Source organism: Heptranchias perlo, chromosome 12 (assembly GCF_035084215.1).
Source record: "Heptranchias perlo isolate sHepPer1 chromosome 12, sHepPer1.hap1, whole genome shotgun sequence".
NCBI classification, from domain to species: domain Eukaryota; kingdom Metazoa; phylum Chordata; class Chondrichthyes; order Hexanchiformes; family Hexanchidae; genus Heptranchias; species Heptranchias perlo.
Genome location: NC_090336.1, coordinates 8078856 through 8101210, shown reverse-complemented (window position 1 = coordinate 8101210; position 22355 = coordinate 8078856). Strand labels below are relative to the sequence as shown.

The 22355-nt window shown below is 43.8% G+C and overlaps 1 protein-coding gene across 2 annotated transcripts in view; it reads right to left on the bottom strand.

The window, feature by feature from the left end:
* Window positions 1-1014: 1014 nt before the first annotated feature.
* The window catches only part of LOC137327662 (tetraspanin-18-like), a 377857-nt gene continuing 356516 nt past the window's right edge, over window positions 1015-22355 (bottom strand). For both annotated transcript variants that reach the window (XM_067993462.1, XM_067993463.1), the window contains one exon: window positions 1015-2542. In XM_067993462.1, the coding sequence (XP_067849563.1) occupies window positions 2498-2542 (45 nt within the window). In that variant the 3' untranslated portion in view covers window positions 1015-2497. The remainder of the gene's footprint in view (window positions 2543-22355) is intronic.

Below are 22355 nucleotides of genomic sequence, written 5' to 3'. Positions count from 1 at the left end.
TCCCTCACCCTCTCAGGGACAGAGGGTCCACTGTCTGCTCCCTCACCCCCTCAGTGACAGAGGGTCCACTGTCTGCTCCCTCACCCCCTCAGTGACAGAGGGTCCACTATCTGCTCCCTCACTCCCTCAGTGACAGAGGGTCCACTGTCTGCTCCCTCACTCCCTCAGTGACAGAGGGTCCACTGTCTGCTCCCTCACCCCCTCAGTGACAGAGGGTCCACTGTCTGCTCCCTCACCCCCTCAGTGACAGAGGGTCCACTGTCTGTTCCCTTATCCCTCCCCAGACCGAGGGTCTGCTGTCTGCTCCCTTATCCCTCTCAGTGACAGAGGGTCCACTGTCTGCTCCCTCACCCCCTCAGTGACAGAGGGTCCACTGTCTGCTCCCTCACCCCCTCAGTGACAGAGGGTCCACTGTCTGTTCCCTTATCCCTCCCCAGACCGAGGGTCTGCTGTCTGCTCCCTTATCCCTCTCAGTGACAGAGGGTCCACTGTCTGTTCCCTTATCCCTCCCCAGACCGAGGGTCCACTGTCTGCTCCCTTATCCCTCCCCCAGATTGAGGGTCCGCTGTCTGTTCCCTCACCCCTCCCCCAGACCGGGGGGGGTGGTCCACTGTCTGTTCCCTCACACCTCCCTCAGACCGGGGGGGTCCACTGTCTGTTCCCTCACACCTCCCTCAGACCGGGGGGGGGGTCCACTGTCTGCTTCTTCACCCCTTTCCCAGACAGAGAGTCCACTGTCTGCTCCCCAACCTCTTCCCCATACCGAGGGTCCGCTGTCTGCTCCCTTATCCCTCCCACAGACCGAGGGTCCGCTGTCTGCTCCCTCATCCCTCCCACAGACCGAGGGTCCACTGTCTGCTCCCTCACCCCTCCCCCAGACCGAGGGTCCACTGTCTGTTCCCTCACCCCTCCCCCAGACCGAGGGTCCGCTGTCTGCTCCCTCATCCCTCCCACAGACCGAGGGTCCACTGTCTGCTCCCTCATCCCTCCCACAGACCGAGGGTCCACTGTCTGCTCCCTCATCCCTCCCCCAAACCGAGGGTCCACTGTCTGCTCCCTTATCCCTCCCACAGACCGAGGGTCCACTGTCTGCTCCCTTATCCCTCCCACAGACCGAGGGTCCGCTGTCTGCTCCCTTATCCCTCCCACAGACCGAGGGTCCGCTGTCTGCTCCCTCACCCCTCCCCCTGCCCGGGGGCGTCCACTGTCTGTTCCCTCACCCCTCCCCCAGCCCAGGTGGGGGGGGGTTCACTGTCTGCTCCCTCACCCCTCCCCCAGCCCGGGTGGGGGGGGGGTCACTGTCTGCTCCCTCACCCCTCCCCCAGACTGAGGATCCACTGTCTGCTCCCTCACCCCTCCCCCAGCCTGGGTGGGGGGGTGGTTCACTGTCTGCTCCCTCACCCCTCCCCCAGCCCGGGTTGGGGGGTGGTTCACTGTCTGCTCCCTCACCCCTCCCCCAGCCCGGGTTGGGGGGGGGGGTTCACTGTCTGCTCCCTCACCCCTCCCCCAGCCCGGGTTGGGGGGGGGTTCACTGTCTGCTCCCTCACCCCTCCCCCAGCCCGGGTTGGGGGGGGGGTTCACTGTCTGCTCCCTCACCCCTCCCCCAGCCCGGGTTGGGGGGGGGTTCACTGTCTGCTCCCTCACCCCTCCCCCAGCCCGGGTTGGGGGGGGGGGTTCACTGTCTGCTCCCTCACCCCTCCCCCAGCCCGGGTTGGGGGGGGTTCACTGTCTGCTCCCTCACCCCTCCCCCAGCCCGGGTTGGGGGGGGTTCACTGTCTGCTCCCTCACCCCTCCCCCAGCCCGGGTTGGGGGGGGTTCACTGTCTGCTCCCTCACCCCTCCCCCAGCCCGGGTTGGGGGGGGGGTTCACTGTCTGCTCCCTCACCCCTCTCAGTGACTGAGAGCAGTCCAATTGCTCCCACACCTCCATTACACTGAAGCTGGTCACTGGGGTTTTGCAGGGGGAAACAGTCTGGGGTGGTGGGGGCTGGGGGATTCACAGTTTGATTTCCCCATCTCATCTCATAACAGGAGCCGTCCCTAGAGGTTACTTCACATAAATACGTCAAATTGTAAATTATTCGCATTGTTACAAAAAGCAATGAAAGTACTGTATAAATTACAGAAATGTCAAGAATTGATTCTGGATGGAAGATCTGATTTTTCTCCTGTATATTAGTGCAGTCAGTAATATGAGCGCATTAGTTCACCTACAAACTTCGTTCTATTCCCTCCCCTCCCGCTCCTGCGTCGGTCCCACATGGGAAGGCTGCTTGCAGCCTCCGGTGAAATTCCCAATCCAGCGTTCTCTCTTGGGTCATGCTCTCCGCAAATAATCTCACAATTAGATGGTTGAACTGTCCGTTCCATTGAAGTGCAACACCCCAGAGACCCAGTCCCTGAGGTAAGAACCATGCGGCTGTCTGTCTCCATATATATTAAACACTATAACAAAGTCCAAGGTCTTTCTGAGCGCGGCTGGGCCAGGGAGAGCTCTTCTAAATTTGTTGGGCTAGCCAGATCGAAAAGATCATCACACATATCTGGAGAGAGAGAAAAAAAACGATTATTTTTTGGTTTACTGGCACTGTGTCAGCCCTGGCTCAGTGGTAGCACTCTTACCTCTGAGTGAGAGGATTGTGGGTTTAAGTCCCACTCCAGAGACTTAAGGACAAAATCTAGGCTGACAATCCAATGCGGTGCTGAGGGATTGCTGCACTGTCGGAGGTGTTGTCTTTTGGATGAGACGTTAAACCGAGGCCCCCTCTGCCCTCTCTGGTGGATGTAAAAGATCCCATGGCACTATTTTGAAGAGGAGCAGGGGAGTTCTCCCCAGTGTCCTGGCCAATATTTATCCCTCAATCAACATCACTAAAAAACAGATTATCTGGTCATTATCACATTGCTGTTGTGGGACCTTACTGTGTGAAAATTGGCTGCTGCATTTCCTACATTATAACAGTGATTACACAGGATGTCCTGAGGTCATGAAAGGCGCTGTATAAAATTGAAGTCCTTCTTTTCTATATGGAGCATATTACCAGAGGTTCTACCACATCCTAGAGAGGTTAAGTGTTTGCTGCTCATTCTGTTACATGATGTGGAGATGCCGGTGATGGACTGGGGTTGACAATTGTAAACAATTTTACAACACCAAGTTACAGTACAGCCTGTGAATGGCTATGTGGGCTGGTCGATGTGGCAGTTCCTTTGCTTTTTTTTTTATTAAAGCCAGGATGTCAATACAATGATCCACAATAATCTCACCAATGACAAGGGCCCTCTTCACGAGTCGGAAATGTGGAGAGGAGCGGTGATTTTTGACCCGTTGGCAGAGTCTAGATGGGTAGTGGTGGGCGGAGTGAGCGGGTGGGAGAAAATCTGGTGAGGGTCGTTCCCAGTGGCTGTGGTGGGCAGGAAGGTCACTGACAGTGTAAGATTGGATAGACGGGGTTACTAAGCGGGGGGGAGCAACAGGTTCCTCGATGGCCTTGTCGGAGAATGCCACAGAGAGGAGTCAAGGGCTTGTTCAAAGGGACAATGAAGCCTGGGAGAGCGGTGGAAGAGTTGGAAGGCAGAGCATTAGTGATGCATTGAGGTAGGGATGGAGGGGAGAAAGTACCTGAGAAGAGAGAGATGAAAGATTCCATGGCTGGGTGTTGGAGATTAGCAGAGATACATAATGGCTATTACAGAGAGCAAGGAGCACATAACATGAAATAGCTCAGAGTTAAAGTTTGAGGGCCAGGAGGCTGCGATAGGATGAATTCAACCTGCAGACTGTGTGGGGTGAGCTTGGAGCAGGCACCAACTAATGTTCAGGTCAGAATGGAGAGGGAGTGGATCCAGGAGCTGTTTGGGCTGACAGGCCTGGACCAGAAGCAGCTCAAATCCAAGAAGGAGCAGAAGCTGAGCCCACAGAGATCAGTTGAGGCAGGGCAGGTAGTGGAATAGAAACAATCCAACAGATACATCAGATTATTAATGAAACACAAGAGGTAAACATTACTTTAAATTAAATTGGGAGAGTAAGACAAGGGGCGTAAGCTCAAACTAATAAAAGGTAAATTTACAACAGGTACCAGGAAATTCTTCTTGACACAGAGTGATCAATGTAAGGAAAAGACTTCCAGGTATAGTGGTTGTGGTGAAAATCCTGCAATCATTTCAGAACAACTGAATACAGCCATGGAGGGATTTTAATATCTTTCTGGAAATTAGATGGGGCGAATGGCCATCATTATCTGTAACCATTTTGTGATCCTGTGAATCAGTACATGGTACAGAAAAAAAGGGAGTCATGGTTAAAACAGGACTCATCATATTACACAGAACAAGGGGAGTCACAGTTAAAACAGGACAAGGGGATTCACAGTTAATACAGGACACAGGACATTACACAGAACAAGGGGAGTCACACTTAATACAGGAATCAGCGCATTACACAGAACAAGGGGAGTCACACTTAATACAGGAATCAGCGCATTACACAGAACAAGGGGAGTCACACTTAATACAGGACTCATCATATTACACAGAACAAGGGGAGTCACACTTAATACAGGACTCATCATATTACACAGAACAAGGGGAGTCACAGTGAATACAGGACTCATCATATTACACAGAACAAGGGGAGTCACACTTAATACAGGAATCAGCGCATTACACAGAACAAGGGGAGTCACAGTTAATACAGGACTCATCATATTACACAGAACAAGGGGAGTCACAGTGAATACAGGACTCATCATATTACACAGAACAAAGGGAGTCACAGTTAATACAGGACTCATCATATTACACAGGACAAGGGGAGTCACAGTTAATACAGGACAAGGGGAGTCACAGTTAATACAGGACTCATCATATTACACAGAACAAAGGGAGTCACAGTTAATACAGGACTCATCATATTACACAGGACAAGGGGAGTCACAGTTAATACAGGACACAGGACATTACACAGAACAAGGGGAGTCACACTTAATACAGGAATCAGCGCATTACACAGAACAAGGGGAGTCACAGTTAATACAGGACTCATCATATTACACAGAACAAGGGGAGTCACACTTAATACAGGAATCAGCGCATTACACAGAACAAGGGGAGTCACAGTTAATACAGGACTCATCATATTACACAGAAAAAGGGGAGTCACAGTTAATACAGGACAAGGGGATTCACAGTGAAGACAGGACAAGGGGAGTCACAGTTAATACAGGACTCATCATATTACACAGGACAAGGGGAGTCACAGTTAATACAGGACACAGGACATTACACAGAACAAGGGGAGTCACACTTAACACAGGACTCATCACATTACACAGGACAAGGGGAGTCACAGTTAAGACAGGACTCAGCACGTGACACAGAACAAAAGGAGTCACAGTTAATACAGGACAAGGGGAGTCACAGTTAATACAGGACACATCATATCACACAGAACAAGGGGAGTCACAGTTAATACAGGACGCATCATATTACACAGGATGTAGGGAGTCAAAGTTAATCTCGGATTCAGCACATTACACAGGATGAAGGGAGTCACAGTTAATATAGGATTCAGTACATTACACAGGATGTAGGGAGTCACAGTTAATACAGGATTCAGCACATTACACAGGATAAAGGGAGTTACTGTTAATATAGGATTCAGCACATTACACAGGATGTGGGGAGTCACAGATAATACAGGATTCAGCACATTACAGAGGATGCAGGGAGTTGCAGTTAATATAGGATTCAGCACATCACACAGGATGTGGGGAGTCACAGATAATACAGGATTCAGCACATTACACAGGATGTGGGGAGTCACAGATAATACAGGATTCAGCACATTACACAGGATGTAGGGAGTCACTGTTAATATAGGATTCAGCAGATTACACAGGATGCAGGGAGTCACTGTTAATATAGGATTCAGCACATCACACAGGATGTAGGGAGTTGCAGTTAATATAGGATTCAGTACATTACACAGGATGTAGGGAGTCACTGTTAATATAGGATTCAGCACATCACACAGGATGTAGGGAGTTGCAGTTAATATAGGATTCAGTACATTACACAGGATGTAGGGAGTCACAGATAATATAGGATTCAGCACATTACACAGGATGTGGGGAGTCACAGTTAATATAGGATTCAGTACATTACACAGGATGTGGGGAGTCACAGTTAATATAGGATTCAGCACATTACACAGGATGTGGGGAGTCACTGTTAATATAGGATTCAGCACATTACACAGGATGCAGGGAGTCACAGTTAATATAGGATTCAGCACATTACACAGGATGCAGGGAGTCACAGTTAATATAGGATTCAGCACATTACACAGGATGTGGGGAGTCACAGATAATACAGGATTCAGCACATGACACAGGATGTAGGGAGTCACAGTTAATATAGGATTCAGCACATTACACAGGATGTGGGGAGTCACAGTTAATATAGAATTTAGCACATTACACAGGATGTGGGGAGTCACTGTTAATATAGGATTCAGCACATTACACAGGATGTAGGGAGTCACTGTTAATATAGGATTCAGCACATTACACAGGATGTAGGGAGTCACAGTTAATATAGGATTCAGCACATTACACAGGATGTGGGGAGTCACAGTTAATATAGGATTCAGCACATTACACAGGATGTGGGGAGTCACAGTTAATATAGAATTTAGCACATTACACAGGATGTGGGGAGTCACAGTTAATATAGGATTCAGCACATTACACAGGATGTGGGGAGTCACTGTTAATATAGGATTCAGCACATTACACAGGATGTGGGGAGTCACTGTTAATATAGGATTCAGTACATTACACAGGATGTGGGGAGTCACTGTTAATATAGGATTCAGCACATTACACAGGATGTAGGGAGTCACAGTTAATATAGGATTCAGTACATTACACAGGATGTGGGGAGTCACTGTTAATATAGGATTCAGCACATTACACAGGATGTAGGGAGTCACTGTTAATATAGGATTCAGCACATTACACAGGATGTGGGGAGTCACAGTTAATATAGGATTCAGCACATTACACAGGATGTAGGGAGTCACTGTTAATATAGGATTCAGCACATTACACAGGATGTGGGGAGTCACAGTTAATATAGGATTCAGCACATTACACAGGATGTAGGGAGTCACTGTTAATATAGGATTCAGCACATTACACAGGATGTCGGGAGTCACAGTTAATATAGAATTTAGCACATTACACAGGATGTGGGGAGTCACTGTTAATATAGAATTTAGCACATTACACAGGATGTAGGGAGTCACAGTTAATATAGAATTTAGCACATTACACAGGATGTAGGGAGTCACTGTTAATATCGGATTCAGCACATTACACAGGATGTAGGGAGTCACAGTTAATATCGGATTCAGCACATTACACAGGATGTAGGGAGTCACAGTTAATATAGAATTCAGCACATTACACAGGATGTAGGGAGTCACAGTTAATATCGGATTCAGCACATTACACAGGATGTAGGGAGTCACAGTTAATATAGAATTCAGCACATTACACAGGATGTGGGGAGTCACTGTTAATATCGGATTCAGCACATTACACAGGATGTAGGGAGTCACAGTTAATATAGAATTTAGCACATTACACAGGATGTAGGGAGTCACAGTTAATATCGGATTCAGCACATTACACAGGATGTGGGGAGTCACTGTTAATATAGGATTCAGTACATTACACAGGATGTGGGGAGTCACTGTTAATATCGGATTCAGCACATTACACAGGATGTGGGGAGTCACAGTTAATATTGGATTCAGCACATTACACAGGATGTGGGGAGTCACAGTTAATATAGGATTCAGTACATTACACAGGATGCAGGGAGTCACAGTTAATATAGAATTTAGCACATTACACAGGATGTAGGGAGTCACTGTTAATATAGGATTCAGCACATTACACAGGATGTGGGGAGTCACTGTTAATATAGGATTCAGCACATTACACAGGATGTGGGGAGTCACTGTTAATATAGGATTCAGTACATTACACAGGATGTAGGGAGTCACTGTTAATATAGGATTCAGCACATTACACAGGATGTGGGGAGTCACAGTTAATATAGGATTCAGCACATTACACAGGATGTGGGGAGTCACTGTTAATATAGGATTCAGCACATTACACAGGATGTGGGGAGTCACTGTTAATATAGGTTTCAGCACATTACACAGGATGTGGGGAGTCACAGTTAATATAGGATTCAGCACATTACACAGGATGTGGGGAGTCACTGTTAATATAGGATTCAGCACATTACACAGGATGTCGGGAGTCACAGTTAATATAGGATTCAGCACATTACACAGGATGTGGGGAGTCACTGTTAATATAGGATTCAGCACATTACACAGGATGTGGGGAGTCACTGTTAATATAGGATTCAGTACATTACACAGGATGTGGGGAGTCACTGTTAATATAGGATTCAGTACATTACACAGGATGTGGGGAGTCACTGTTAATATAGGATTCAGCACATTACACAGGATGTGGGGAGTCACTGTTAATACAGGATTCAGTACATTACACAGGATGTGGGGAGTCACTGTTAATATAGGATTCAGCACATTACACAGGATGTAGGGAGTCACTGTTAATATAGGATTCAGCACATTACACAGGATGTGGGGAGTCACTGTTAATATAGGATTCAGCACATTACACAGGATGTGGGGAGTCACAGTTAATATAGGATTCAGCACATTACACAGGATGTGGGGAGTCACTGTTAATATAGGATTCAGTACATTACACAGGATGTGGGGAGTCACTGTTAATATAGGATTTAGCACATTACACAGGATGTGGGGAGTCACTGTTAATATAGGATTCAGCACATTACACAGGATGTAGGGAGTCACTGTTAATATAGGATTCAGCACATTACACAGGATGGAGGGAGTCACAGTTAATATAGGATTCAGCACATTACACAGGAAGTGGGGAGTCACAGTTAATATAGAATTTAGCACATTACACAGGATGTAGGGAGTCACAGTTAATATAGAATTTAGCACATTACACAGGATGTAGGGAGTCACAGTTAATATAGAATTTAGCACATTACACAGGATGTAGGGAGTCACAGTTAATATAGAATTTAGCACATTACACAGGATGTAGGGAGTCACAGTTAATATAGAATTTAGCACATTACACAGGATGTAGGGAGTCACAGTTAATATAGAATTTAGCACATTACACAGGATGTAGGGAGTCACAGTTAATATAGAATTTAGCACATTACACAGGATGTAGGGAGTCACAGTTAATATAGGATTCAGTACATTACACAGGATGTGGGGAGTCACTGTTAATATAGGATTCAGCACATTACACAGGATGTGGGGAGTCACAGTTAATATAGGATTCAGCACATTACACAGGATGTAGGGAGTCACAGTTAATATAGGATTCAGCACATTACACAGGATGTAGGGAGTCACTGTTAATATAGGATTCAGTACATTACACAGGATGTAGGGAGTCACTGTTAATATAGGATTCAGTACATTACACAGGATGTGAGGAGTCACAGTTAATATTGGATTCAGTACATTACACAGGATGTGGGGAGTCACAGTTAATATAGGATTCAGCACATTACACAGGATGTAGGGAGTTACTGTTAATATAGGATTCAGTACATTACACAGGATGTAGGGAGTTACTGTTAATACAGGATTCAGCACATTACACAGGATGTGGGGAGTCACTGTTAATATAGGATTCAGTACATTACACAGGATGTGGGGAGTCACTGTTAATATAGGATTCAGTACATTACACAGGATGTAGGGAGTCACTGTTAATATAGGATTCAGTACATTACACAGGATGTGGGGAGTCACTGTTAATATAGGATTCAGCACATTACACAGGATGTGGGGAGTCACTGTTAATATTGGATTCAGCACATTACACAGGATGTGGGGAGTCACTGTTAATAGAGGATTCAGCACATTACACAGGATGTAGGGAGTCACTGTTAATATTGGATTTAGCACATTACACAGGATGTGGGGAGTCACTGTTAATATAGGATTCAGCACATTACACAGGATGTGGGGACTCACTGTTAATATAGGATTCAGTACATTACACAGGATGTGGGGAGTCACTGTTAATATAGGATTCAGTACATTACACAGGATGTGGGGAGTCACTGTTAATATTGGATTCAGCACATTACACAGGATGTGGGGAGTCACTGTTAATATAGGATTTAGCACATTACACAGGATGTGGGGAGTCACTGTTAATATAGGATTCAGCACATTACACAGGATGTGGGGAGTCACTGTTAATATAGGATTCAGTACATTACACAGGATGTGGGGAGTCACTGTTAATATTGGATTTAGCACATTACACAGGATGTGGGGAGTCACTGTTAATATAGGATTCAGCACATTACACAGGATGTGGGGACTCACTGTTAATATAGGATTTAGCACATTACACAGGATGTGGGGAGTCACTGTTAATATAGGATTCAGTACATTACACAGGATGTGGGGAGTCACTGTTAATATAGGATTCAGCACATTACACAGGATGTGGGGAGTCACAGTTAATATAGGATTCAGCACATTACACAGGATGTAGGGAGTCACTGTTAATATAGGATTCAGCACATTACACAGGATGTAGGGAGTCACTGTTAATATAGGATTCAGCACATTACACAGGATGTGGGGAGTCACAGTTAATATAGGATTCAGCACATTACACAGGATGTGGGGAGTCACAGTTAATATAGGATTCAGCACATTACACAGGATGTGGGGAGTCACAGTTAATATAGGATTCAGCACATTACACAGGATGTGGGGAGTCATAGTTAATATAGGATTCAGCACATTACACAGGATGTGGGGAGTCACAGTTAATATAGGATTCAGCACATTACACAGGATGTAGGGAGTCACTGTTAATATAGGATTCAGCACATTACACAGGATGTGGGGAGTCACTGTTAATATAGGATTCAGCACATTACACAGGATGTGGGGAGTCACTGTTAATATAGGATTCAGTACATTACACAGGATGTGGGGAGTCACTGTTAATATTGGATTCAGCACATTACACAGGATGTGGGGAGTCACTGTTAATATGGGATTCAGTACATTACACAGGATGCAGGGAGTCACTGTTAATATTGGATTCAGTACATTACACAGGATGTGGGGAGTCACTGTTAATATAGGATTCAGTACATTACACAGGATGTGGGGAGTCACTGTTAATATAGGATTTAGCACATTACACAGGATGTAGGGAGTTACTGTTAATATAGGATTCAGTATATTACACAGGATGTGGGGAGTCACAGTTAATATAGGATTCAGTACATTACACAGGATGTGGGGAGTCACAGTTAATATAGGATTTAGCACATTACACAGGATGTAGGGAGTTACTGTTAATATTGGATTCAGTACATTACACAGGATGTGGGGAGTCACAGTTAATATAGGATTCAGCACATTACACAGGATGCAGGGAGTCACTGTTAATATAGGATTCAGTACATTACACAGGATGTGGGGAGTCACTGTTAATATAGGATTCAGTACATTACACAGGATGTGGGGAGTCACTGTTAATATAGGATTCAGCACATTACACAGGATGTGGGGAGTCACTGTTAATATAGGATTCAGTACATTACACAGGATGTGGGGAGTCACTGTTAATATAGGATTCAGCACATTACACAGGATGTGGGGAGTCACTGTTAATATAGGATTCAGCACATTACACAGGATGTAGGGAGTCACTGTTAATATAGGATTCAGCACATTACACAGGATGTGGGGAGTCACAGTTAATATTGGATTCAGCACATTACACAGGATGTGGGGAGTCACTGTTAATATAGGATTCAGTACATTACACAGGATGTGGGGAGTCACTGTTAATATAGGATTCAGTACATTACACAGGATGTAGGGAGTCACTGTTAATATAGGATTCAGCACATCACACAGGATGTGGGGAGTCACTGTTAATATAGGATTCAGTACATTACACAGGATGTGGGGACTCACTGTTAATATAGGATTCAGTACATTACACAGGATGTGGGGAGTCACTGTTAATATAGGATTCAGCACATTACACAGGATGTGGGGAGTCACAGTTAATATAGGATTCAGCACATTACACAGGATGTGGGGAGTCACAGTTAATATAGGATTCAGTACATTACACAGGATGTGGGGAGTCACAGTTAATATAGGATTCAGCACATTACACAGGATGTGGGGAGTTACTGTTAATATAGGATTCAGTACATTACACAGGATGTGGGGAGTCACTGTTAATATAGGATTCAGTACATTACACAGGATGTGGGGAGTCACTGTTAATATAGGATTTAGCACATGACACAGGATGTAGGGAGTTACTGTTAATATAGGATTCAGCACATTACACAGGATGTGGGGAGTCACTGTTAATATAGGATTCAGCACATTACACAGGATGTGGGGAGTCACAGTTAATATAGGATTCAGTACATTACACAGGATGTGGGGAGTCACTGTTAATATAGGATTCAGTACATTACACAGGATGTAGGGAGTCACTGTTAATATAGGATTTAGCACATCACACAGGATGTAGGGAGTTACTGTTAATATAGGATTCAGCACATTACACAGGATGTGGGGAGTCACTGTTAATATAGGATTCAGTACATTACACAGGATGTGGGGAGTCACTGTTAATATTGGATTTAGCACATCACACAGGATGTGGGGAGTCACAGTTAATATAGGATTCAGCACATTACACAGGATGTGGGGAGTCACTGTTAATATAGGATTCAGTACATTACACAGGATGTGGGGAGTCACAGTTAATATAGGATTCAGTACATTACACAGGATGTGGGGAGTCACTGTTAATATAGGATTCAGCACATTACACAGGATGTGGGGAGTCACTGTTAATATAGGATTCAGCACATTACACAGGATGTAGGGAGTCACTGTTAATATAGGATTCAGCAAATTACACAGGATGCAGGGAGTCACAGTTAATATAGGATTCAGCACATTACACAGGATGTGGGGAGTCACTGTTAATATTGGATTCAGCACATTACACAGGATGTGGGGAGTCACTGTTAATATAGGATTCAGTACATTACACAGGATGTGGGGAGTCACTGTTAATATAGGATTCAGCACATTACACAGGATGTGGGGAGTCACTGTTAATATAGGATTCAGCACATTACACAGGATGTAGGGAGTCACTGTTAATATAGGATTCAGCAAATTACACAGGATGCAGGGAGTCACAGTTAATATAGGATTCAGCACATTACACAGGATGTGGGGAGTCACTGTTAATATTGGATTCAGCACATTACACAGGATGTGGGGAGTCACTGTTAATATAGGATTCAGTACATTACACAGGATGTGGGGAGTCACTGTTAATATAGGATTCAGTACATTACACAGGATGTGGGGAGTCACTGTTAATATTGGATTCAGCACATTACACAGGATGTGGGGAGTCACTGTTAATATAGGATTCAGCACATTACACAGGATGTAGGGAGTCACTGTTAATATAGGATTCAGCACATTACACAGGATGTGGGGAGTCACAGTTAATATAGAATTTAGCACATTACACAGGATGTGGGGAGTCACTGTTAATATAGGATTCAGCACATTACACAGGATGTGGGGAGTCACTGTTAATATCGGATTCAGTACATTACACAGGATGTGGGGAGTCAAAGTTAATATAGGATTCAGCACATTACACAGGATGTAGGGAGTCACAGTTAATATAGGATTCAGCACATTACACAGGATGTGGGGAGTCACTGTTAATATAGGATTCAGTACATTACACAGGATGTGGGGAGTCACAGTTAATATAGGATTCAGCACATTACACAGGATGTGGGGCGTCACTGTTAATATAGGATTCAGCACATTACACAGGATGTAGGGAGTCACTGTTAATATAGGATTCAGCACATTACACAGGATGTGGGGAGTCACTGTTAATATCGGATTCAGCACATTACACAGGATGTGGGGAGTCACTGTTAATATAGGATTCAGCACATTACACAGGATGTGGGGAGTCACTGTTAATATCGGATTCAGTACATTACACAGGATGTGGGGAGTCACTGTTAATATAGGATTCAGTACATTACACAGGATGTGGGGAGTCACAGTTAATATAGGATTCAGTACATTACACAGGATGCAGGGAGTCAGAGTTAATATAGGATTCAGCACATTACACAGGATGCAGGGAGTCACTGTTAATGTAGGATTCAGTACATTACACAGGATGTGGGGACTCACTGTTAATATAGGATTCAGCACATTACACAGGATGTAGGGAGTCACTGTTAATATAGGATTCAGCACATTACACAGGATGTGGGGAGTCACAGTTAATATAGGATTCAGCACATTACACAGGATGTAGGGAGTCACTGTTAATATAGGATTCAGCACATTACACAGGATGTGGGGAGTCACAGTTAATATCGGATTCAGCACATTACACAGGATGTAGGGAGTCACTGTTAATATTGGATTCAGTACATTACACAGGATGTGGGGAGTCACAGTTAATATAGGATTCAGCACATTACACAGGATGTGGGGAGTCACTGTTAATATAGGATTCAGCACATTACACAGGATGTGGGGAGTCACTGTTAATATAGGATTCAGCACATTACACAGGATGTGGGGCGTCACTGTTAATATAGGATTCAGCACATTACACAGGATGTGGGGAGTCACAGTTAATATAGGATTCAGTACATTACACAGGATGTGGGGTGTCACTGTTAATATAGGATTCAGCACATTACACAGGATGCAGGGAGTCACAGTTAATATAGGATTCAGCACATTACACAGGAAGTAGGGAGTCACTGTTAATATAGGATTCAGTACATCACACAGGATGTCGGGAGTCACTGTTAATATAGGATTCAGCACATTACACAGGATGTGGGGAGTCACAGTTCATATTGGATTCAGCACATTACACAGGATGCAGGGAGTCACAGTTAATATAGGATTCAGTACATTACACAGGATGGAGGGAGTCACAGTTAATACAGGATTCAGCACATTACACAGGATGTGGGGAGTCACTGTTAATATAGGATTCAGTACATTACACAGGATGTAGGGAGTCACTGTTAATATAGGATTCAGCACATTACACAGGATGTGGGGAGTCACAGTTAATATAGGATTCAGCACATTACACAGGATGTAGGGAGTCACAGTTAATATAGGATTCAGTACATTACACAGGATGTAGGGAGTCACTGTTAATATAGGATTCAGTACATTACACAGGATGGAGGGAGTCACTGTTAATATAGGATTCAGCACATTACACAGGATGTGGGGAGTCACAGTTCATATTGGATTCAGCACATTACACAGGATGCAGGGAGTCACAGTTAATATAGGATTCAGTACATTACACAGGATGGAGGGAGTCACAGTTAATACAGGATTCAGCACATTACACAGGATGTAGGGAGTTACTGTTAATATAGGATTCAGCACATTACACAGGATGTGGGGAGTCACAGTTAATATAGGATTCAGCACATTACACAGGATGTGGGGAGTCACTGTTAATATTGGATTCAGTACATTACACAGGATGTAGGGAGTCACTGTTAATATAGGATTCAGTACATTACACAGGATGTAGGGAGTCACAGTTAATATAGGATTCAGCACATTACACAGGATGTGGGGAGTCACAGTTGATATAGGATTCAGTACATTACACAGGATGTAGGGAGTTACTGTTAATATAGGATTCAGCACATTACACAGGATGTAGGGAGTCACAGTTAATATAGGATTCAGTACATTACACAGGATGTAGGGAGTCACAGTTAATATAGGATTCAGCACATTACACAGGATGTGGGGAGTCACTGTTAATATAGGATTCAGCACATTACACAGGATGTAGGGAGTCACAGTTAATATAGGATTCAGCACATTACACAGGATGTAGGGAGTCACTGTTAATATCAGATTCAGCACATTACACAGGATGTAGGGAGTCACAGTTAATATAGGATTCAGCACATTACACAGGATGTAGGGAGTCACTGTTAATATAGGATTCAGTACATTACACAGGATGTGGGGAGTTACTGTTAATATAGGATTCAGCACATTACACAGGATGTGGGGAGTCACAGTTAATATAGGATTCAGCACATTACACAGGATGTAGGGAGTCACAGTTAATATAGGATTCAGCACATTACACAGGATGTAGGGAGTCACTGTTAATATCGGATTCAGCACATTACACAGGATGTAGGGAGTCACTGTTAATATCGGATTCAGCACATTACACAGGATGTAGGGAGTCACAGTTAATATAGGATTCAGCACATTACACAGGATGTAGGGAGTCACAGTTAATATAGGATTCAGCACATTACACAGGATGTAGGGAGTCACAGTTAATATAGGATTCAGCACATTACACAGGATGCCGGGAGTCACAGTTAATATAGGATTCAGTACATTACACAGGATGTGGGGAGTCACTGTTAATATTGGATTCAGCACATTACACAGGATGTAGGGAGTCACTGTTAATATCAGATTCAGCACATTACACAGGATGTGGGGAGTCACTGTTAATATAGGATTCAGCACATTACACAGGATGTAGGGAGTCACTGTTAATATAGGATTCAGCACATTACACAGGATGTGGGGAGTCACAGTTAATATAGGATTCAGCACATTACACAGGATGTAGGGAGTCACAGTTAATATAGGATTCAGCACATTACACAGGATGTAGGGAGTCACAGTTAATATAGGATTCAGCACATTACACAGGATGTAGGGAGTCACAGTTAATATAGGATTCAGCACATTGCACAGGATGTGGGGAGTCACTGTTAATATAGGATTCAGTACATTACACAGGATGTGGGGAGTCACTGTTAATATAGGATTCAGCACATTACACAGGATGTGGGGAGTCACAGTTAATATAGGATTCAGCACATTACACAGGATGTGGGGAGTCACTGTTAATATAGGATTCAGCACATTACACAGGATGTAGGGAGTCACTGTTAATATAGGATTCAGCACATTACACAGGATGTAGGGAGTCACAGTTAATACAGGATTCAGCACATTACACAGGATGCAGGGAGTCACAGTTAATATAGGATTCAGCACATTACACAGGATGTGGGGAGTCACAGTTAATATAGGATTCAGCACATTACACAGGATGTGGGGAGTCACTGTTAATATAGGATTCAGCACATTACACAGGATGTGGGGAGTCACTGTTAATATAGGATTCAGCACATTACACAGGATGGAGGGAGTCACTGTTAATATAGGATTCAGCACATTACACAGGATGGAGGGAGTCACTGTTAATATAGGATTCAGTACATTGCACAGGATGTGGGGAGTCACTGTTAATATAGGATTCAGCACATTACACAGGATGTGGGGAGTCACTGTTAATATAGGATTCAGCACATTACACAGGATGTGGGGAGTCACTGTTAATATAGGATTCAGTACATTGCACAGGATGTGGGGAGTCACAGTTAATATAGGATTCAGCACATTACACAGGATGTAGGGAGTCACTGTTAATATAGGATTCAGCACATTACACAGGATGTAGGGAGTCACAGTTAATATAGGATTCAGCACATTACACAGGATGTGGGGAGTCACTGTTAATATAGGATTCAGCACATTACACAGGATGTGGGGAGTCACAGTTAATATAGGATTCAGCACATTACACAGGATGGAGGGAGTCACAGTTAATATAGGATTCAGCACATTACACAGGATGTGGGGAGTCACTGTTAATATAGGATTCAGCACATTACACAGGATGTGGGGAGTCACTGTTAATATAGGATTCAGTACATTACACAGGATGTGGGGAGTCACAGTTAATATAGGATTCAGCACATTACACAGGATGTGGGGAGTCACTGTTAATATTGGATTCAGCACATTACACAGGATGTGGGGAGTCACTGTTAATATAGGATTCAGCACATTACACAGGATGTGGGGAGTCACAGTTAATATCGGATTCAGCACATTACACAGGATGTGGGGAGTCACTGTTAATATTGGATTCAGTACATTACACAGGATGTAGGGAGTCACTGTTAATATAGGATTCAGCACATTACACAGGATGTGGGGAGTCACTGTTAATATAGGATTCAGCACATTACACAGGATGTGGGGAGTCACTGTTAATATAGGATTCAGCACATTACACAGGATGTAGGGAGTCACTGTTAATATAGGATTCAGCACATTAGACAGGATGTAGGGAGTCACTGTTAATATCGGATTCAGCACATTACACAGGATGTAGGGAGTCACAGTTAATATAGGATTCAGCACATTACACAGGATGTAGGGAGTCACAGTTAATATAGGATTCAGCACATTACACAGGATGTGGGGAGTCATAGTTAATATAGGATTCAGCACATTACACAGGATGTAGGGAGTCACAGTTAATATAGGATTCAGCACATTACACAGGATGTAGGGAGTCACTGTTAATATAGGATTCAGCACATTACACAGGATGTGGGGAGTCATAGTTAATATAGGATTCAGCACATGACACAGGATGTCGGGAGTCACTGTTAATATAGGATTCAGCACATTACACAGGATGTAGGGAGTCACTGTTAATATAGGATTCAGTACATTACACAGGATGGAGGGAGTCACAATTAATATCGGATTCAGCACATTACACAGGATGTAGGGAGTCACAGTTAATATAGGATTCAGCACATTACACAGGATGTGGGGAGTCATAGTTAATATGGGATTCAGCACATTACACAGGATGTGGGGAGTCATAGTTAATATAGGATTCAGCACATTACACAGGATGTGGGGAGTCACAGTTAATATAGGATTCAGCACATTACACAGGATGTGGGGAGTCACAGTTAATATGGGATTCAGCACATTACACAGGATGTGGGGAGTCATAGTTAATATAGGATTCAGCACATTACACAGGATGTGGGGAGTCACAGTTAATATAGGATTCAGCACATTACACAGGATGTGGGGAGTCATAGTTAATATAGGATTCAGCACATTACACAGGATGTGGGGAGTCACAGTTAATATAGGATTCAGCACATTACACAGGATGTGGGGAGTCATAGTTAATATAGGATTCAGCACATTACACAGGATGTGGGGAGTCACTGTTAATATAGGATTCAGCACATTACACAGGATGTAGGGAGTCACAGTTAATATAGGATTCAGCACATTACACAGGATGTAGGGAGTCACAGTTAATATAGGATTCAGCACATTACACAGGATGTAGGGAGTCACTGTTAATATAGGATTCAGCACATTACACAGGATGGAGGGAGTCACAGTTAATATAGGATTCAGCACATTACACAGGATGTAGGGAGTCACAGTTAATATAGGATTCAGCACATTACACAGGATGTGGGGAGTCACTGTTAATATAGGATTCAGCACATTACACAGGATGTGGGGTGTCACAGTTAATATAGGATTCAGCACATTACACAGGATGTGGGGAGTCACTGTTAATATCGGATTCAGCACATTACACAGGATGTGGGGAGTCACTGTTAATATAGGATTCAGCACATTACACAGGATGTGGGGTGTCACTGTTAATATAGGATTCAGCACATTACACAGGATGCAGGGAGTCACTGTTAATATCGGATTCAGCACATCACACAGGATGTAGGGAGTCACAGTTAATATAGGATTCAGCACATTACACAGGATGTGGGGAGTCCCTGTTAATATAGGATTCAGCACATTACACAGGATGTAGGGAGTCACTGTTAATATAGGATTCAGCACATTACACAGGATGTAGGGAGTCACTGTTAATATCGGATTCAGCACATAACACAGGATGTGGGGAGTCACAGTTAATATTGGATTCAGCAGATTACACAGGATGTGGGGAGTCACTGTTAATATAGGATTCAGCACATTACACAGGATGTCGGGAGTCACTGTTAATATCGGATTCAGCACATAACACAGGATGTGGGGAGTCACAGTTAATATTGGATTCAGCACATTACACAGGATGTAGGGAGTCACTGTTAATATCGGATTCAGCACATCACACAGGATGTAGGGAGTCACAGTTAATATAGGATTCAGCACATTACACAGGATGTGGGGAGTCCCTGTTAATATAGGATTCAGCACATTACACAGGATGTAGGGAGTCACTGTTAATATAGGATTCAGCACATTACACAGGATGTAGGGAGTCACTGTTAATATCGGATTCAGCACATAACACAGGATGTGGGGAGTCACTGTTAATATCGGATTCAGCACATAACACAGGATGTGGGGAGTCACAGTTAATATAGGATTCAGCACATTACACAGGATGTGGGGAATCCCTGTTAATATAGGATTCAGCACATTACACAGGATGTAGGGAGTCACTGTTAATATCGGATTCAGCAGATTACACAGGATGTGGGGAGTCACTGTTAATATAGGATTCAGCAGATTACACAGGATGTGGGGAGTCACTGTTAATATAGGATTCAGCACATAACACAGGATGTCGGGAGTCACTGTTAATATCGGATTCAGCACATAACACAGGATGTAGGGAGTCACTGTTAATATCGGATTCAGCAGATTACACAGGATGTGGGGAGTCACTGTTAATATAGGATTCAGCAGATTACACAGGATGTGGGGAGTCACTGTTAATATAGGATTCAGCACATAACACAGGATGTCGGGAGTCACTGTTAATATCGGATTCAGCACATAACACAGGATGTGGGGAGTCACAGTTAATATTGGATTCAGCACATTACACAGGATGTAGGGAGTCACTGTTAATATAGGATTCAGTACATTACACAGGATGTGGGGAGTCACTGTTAATATAGGATTCAGTACATTACACAGGATGTGGGGAGTCACAGTTAATATAGGATTCAGCACATTACACAGGATGTAGGGAGTCACTGTTAATATAGGATTCAGCACATTACACAGGATGGAGGGAGTCACTGTTAATATAGGATTCAGCACATTACACAGGATGCAGGGAGTCACAGTTAATATAGGATTCAGCACATTACACAGGATGTGGGGAGTCACAGTTAATATAGGATTCAGCACATTACACAGGATGTAGGGAGTCACTGTTAATATAGGATTCAGTACATTACACAGGATGCAGGGAGTCACAGTTAATATAGGATTCAGCACATTACACAGGATGTGGGGAGTCACAGTTAATATAGGATTCAGCACATTACACAGGATGTAGGGAGTCACTGTTAATATAGGATTCAGTACATTACACAGGATGTGGGGAGTCACAGTTAATATAGGATTCAGTACATTACACAGGATGTAGGGAGTTACTGTTAATACAGGATTCAGCACATTACACAGGATGTGGGGAGTCACTGTTAATATAGGATTCAGCACATTACACAGGATGCAGGGAGTCACAGTTAATATAGGATTCAGTACATTACACAGGATGTAGGGAGTTACTGTTAATACAGGATTCAGCACATGACACAGGATGTGGGGAGTCACTGTTAATATAGGATTCAGCACATTACACAGGATGTAGGGAGTTACTGTTAATACAGGATTCAGCACATTACACAGGATGTGGGGAGTCACTGTTAATATAGGATTCAGCACATTACACAGGATGTAGGGAGTTACTGTTAATACAGGATTCAGCACATTACACAACATGTAGGGAGTCACAGTTAATATAGGATTCAGCACATTACACAGGATGTAGGGAGTCACTGTTAATATAAGATTCAGCACATTACACAGGATGTAGGGAGTCACTGTTAATATAGGATTCAGCACATTACACAGGATGTCGGGAGTCACTGTTAATATAGGATTCAGCACATTACACAGGATGTAGGGAGTCACAGTTAATATAGGATTCAGCACATTACACAGGATGTGGGGAGTCACTGTTAATATAGGATTCAGCACATTACACAGGATGTGGGGAGTCACAGTTAATATAGGATTCAGCACATTACACAGGATGTGGGGAGTCACAGTTAATATAGGATTCAGCACATTACACAGGATGTAGGGAGTCACAGTTAATATAGGATTCAGCACATTACACAGGATGTCGGGAGTCACTGTTAATATAGGAT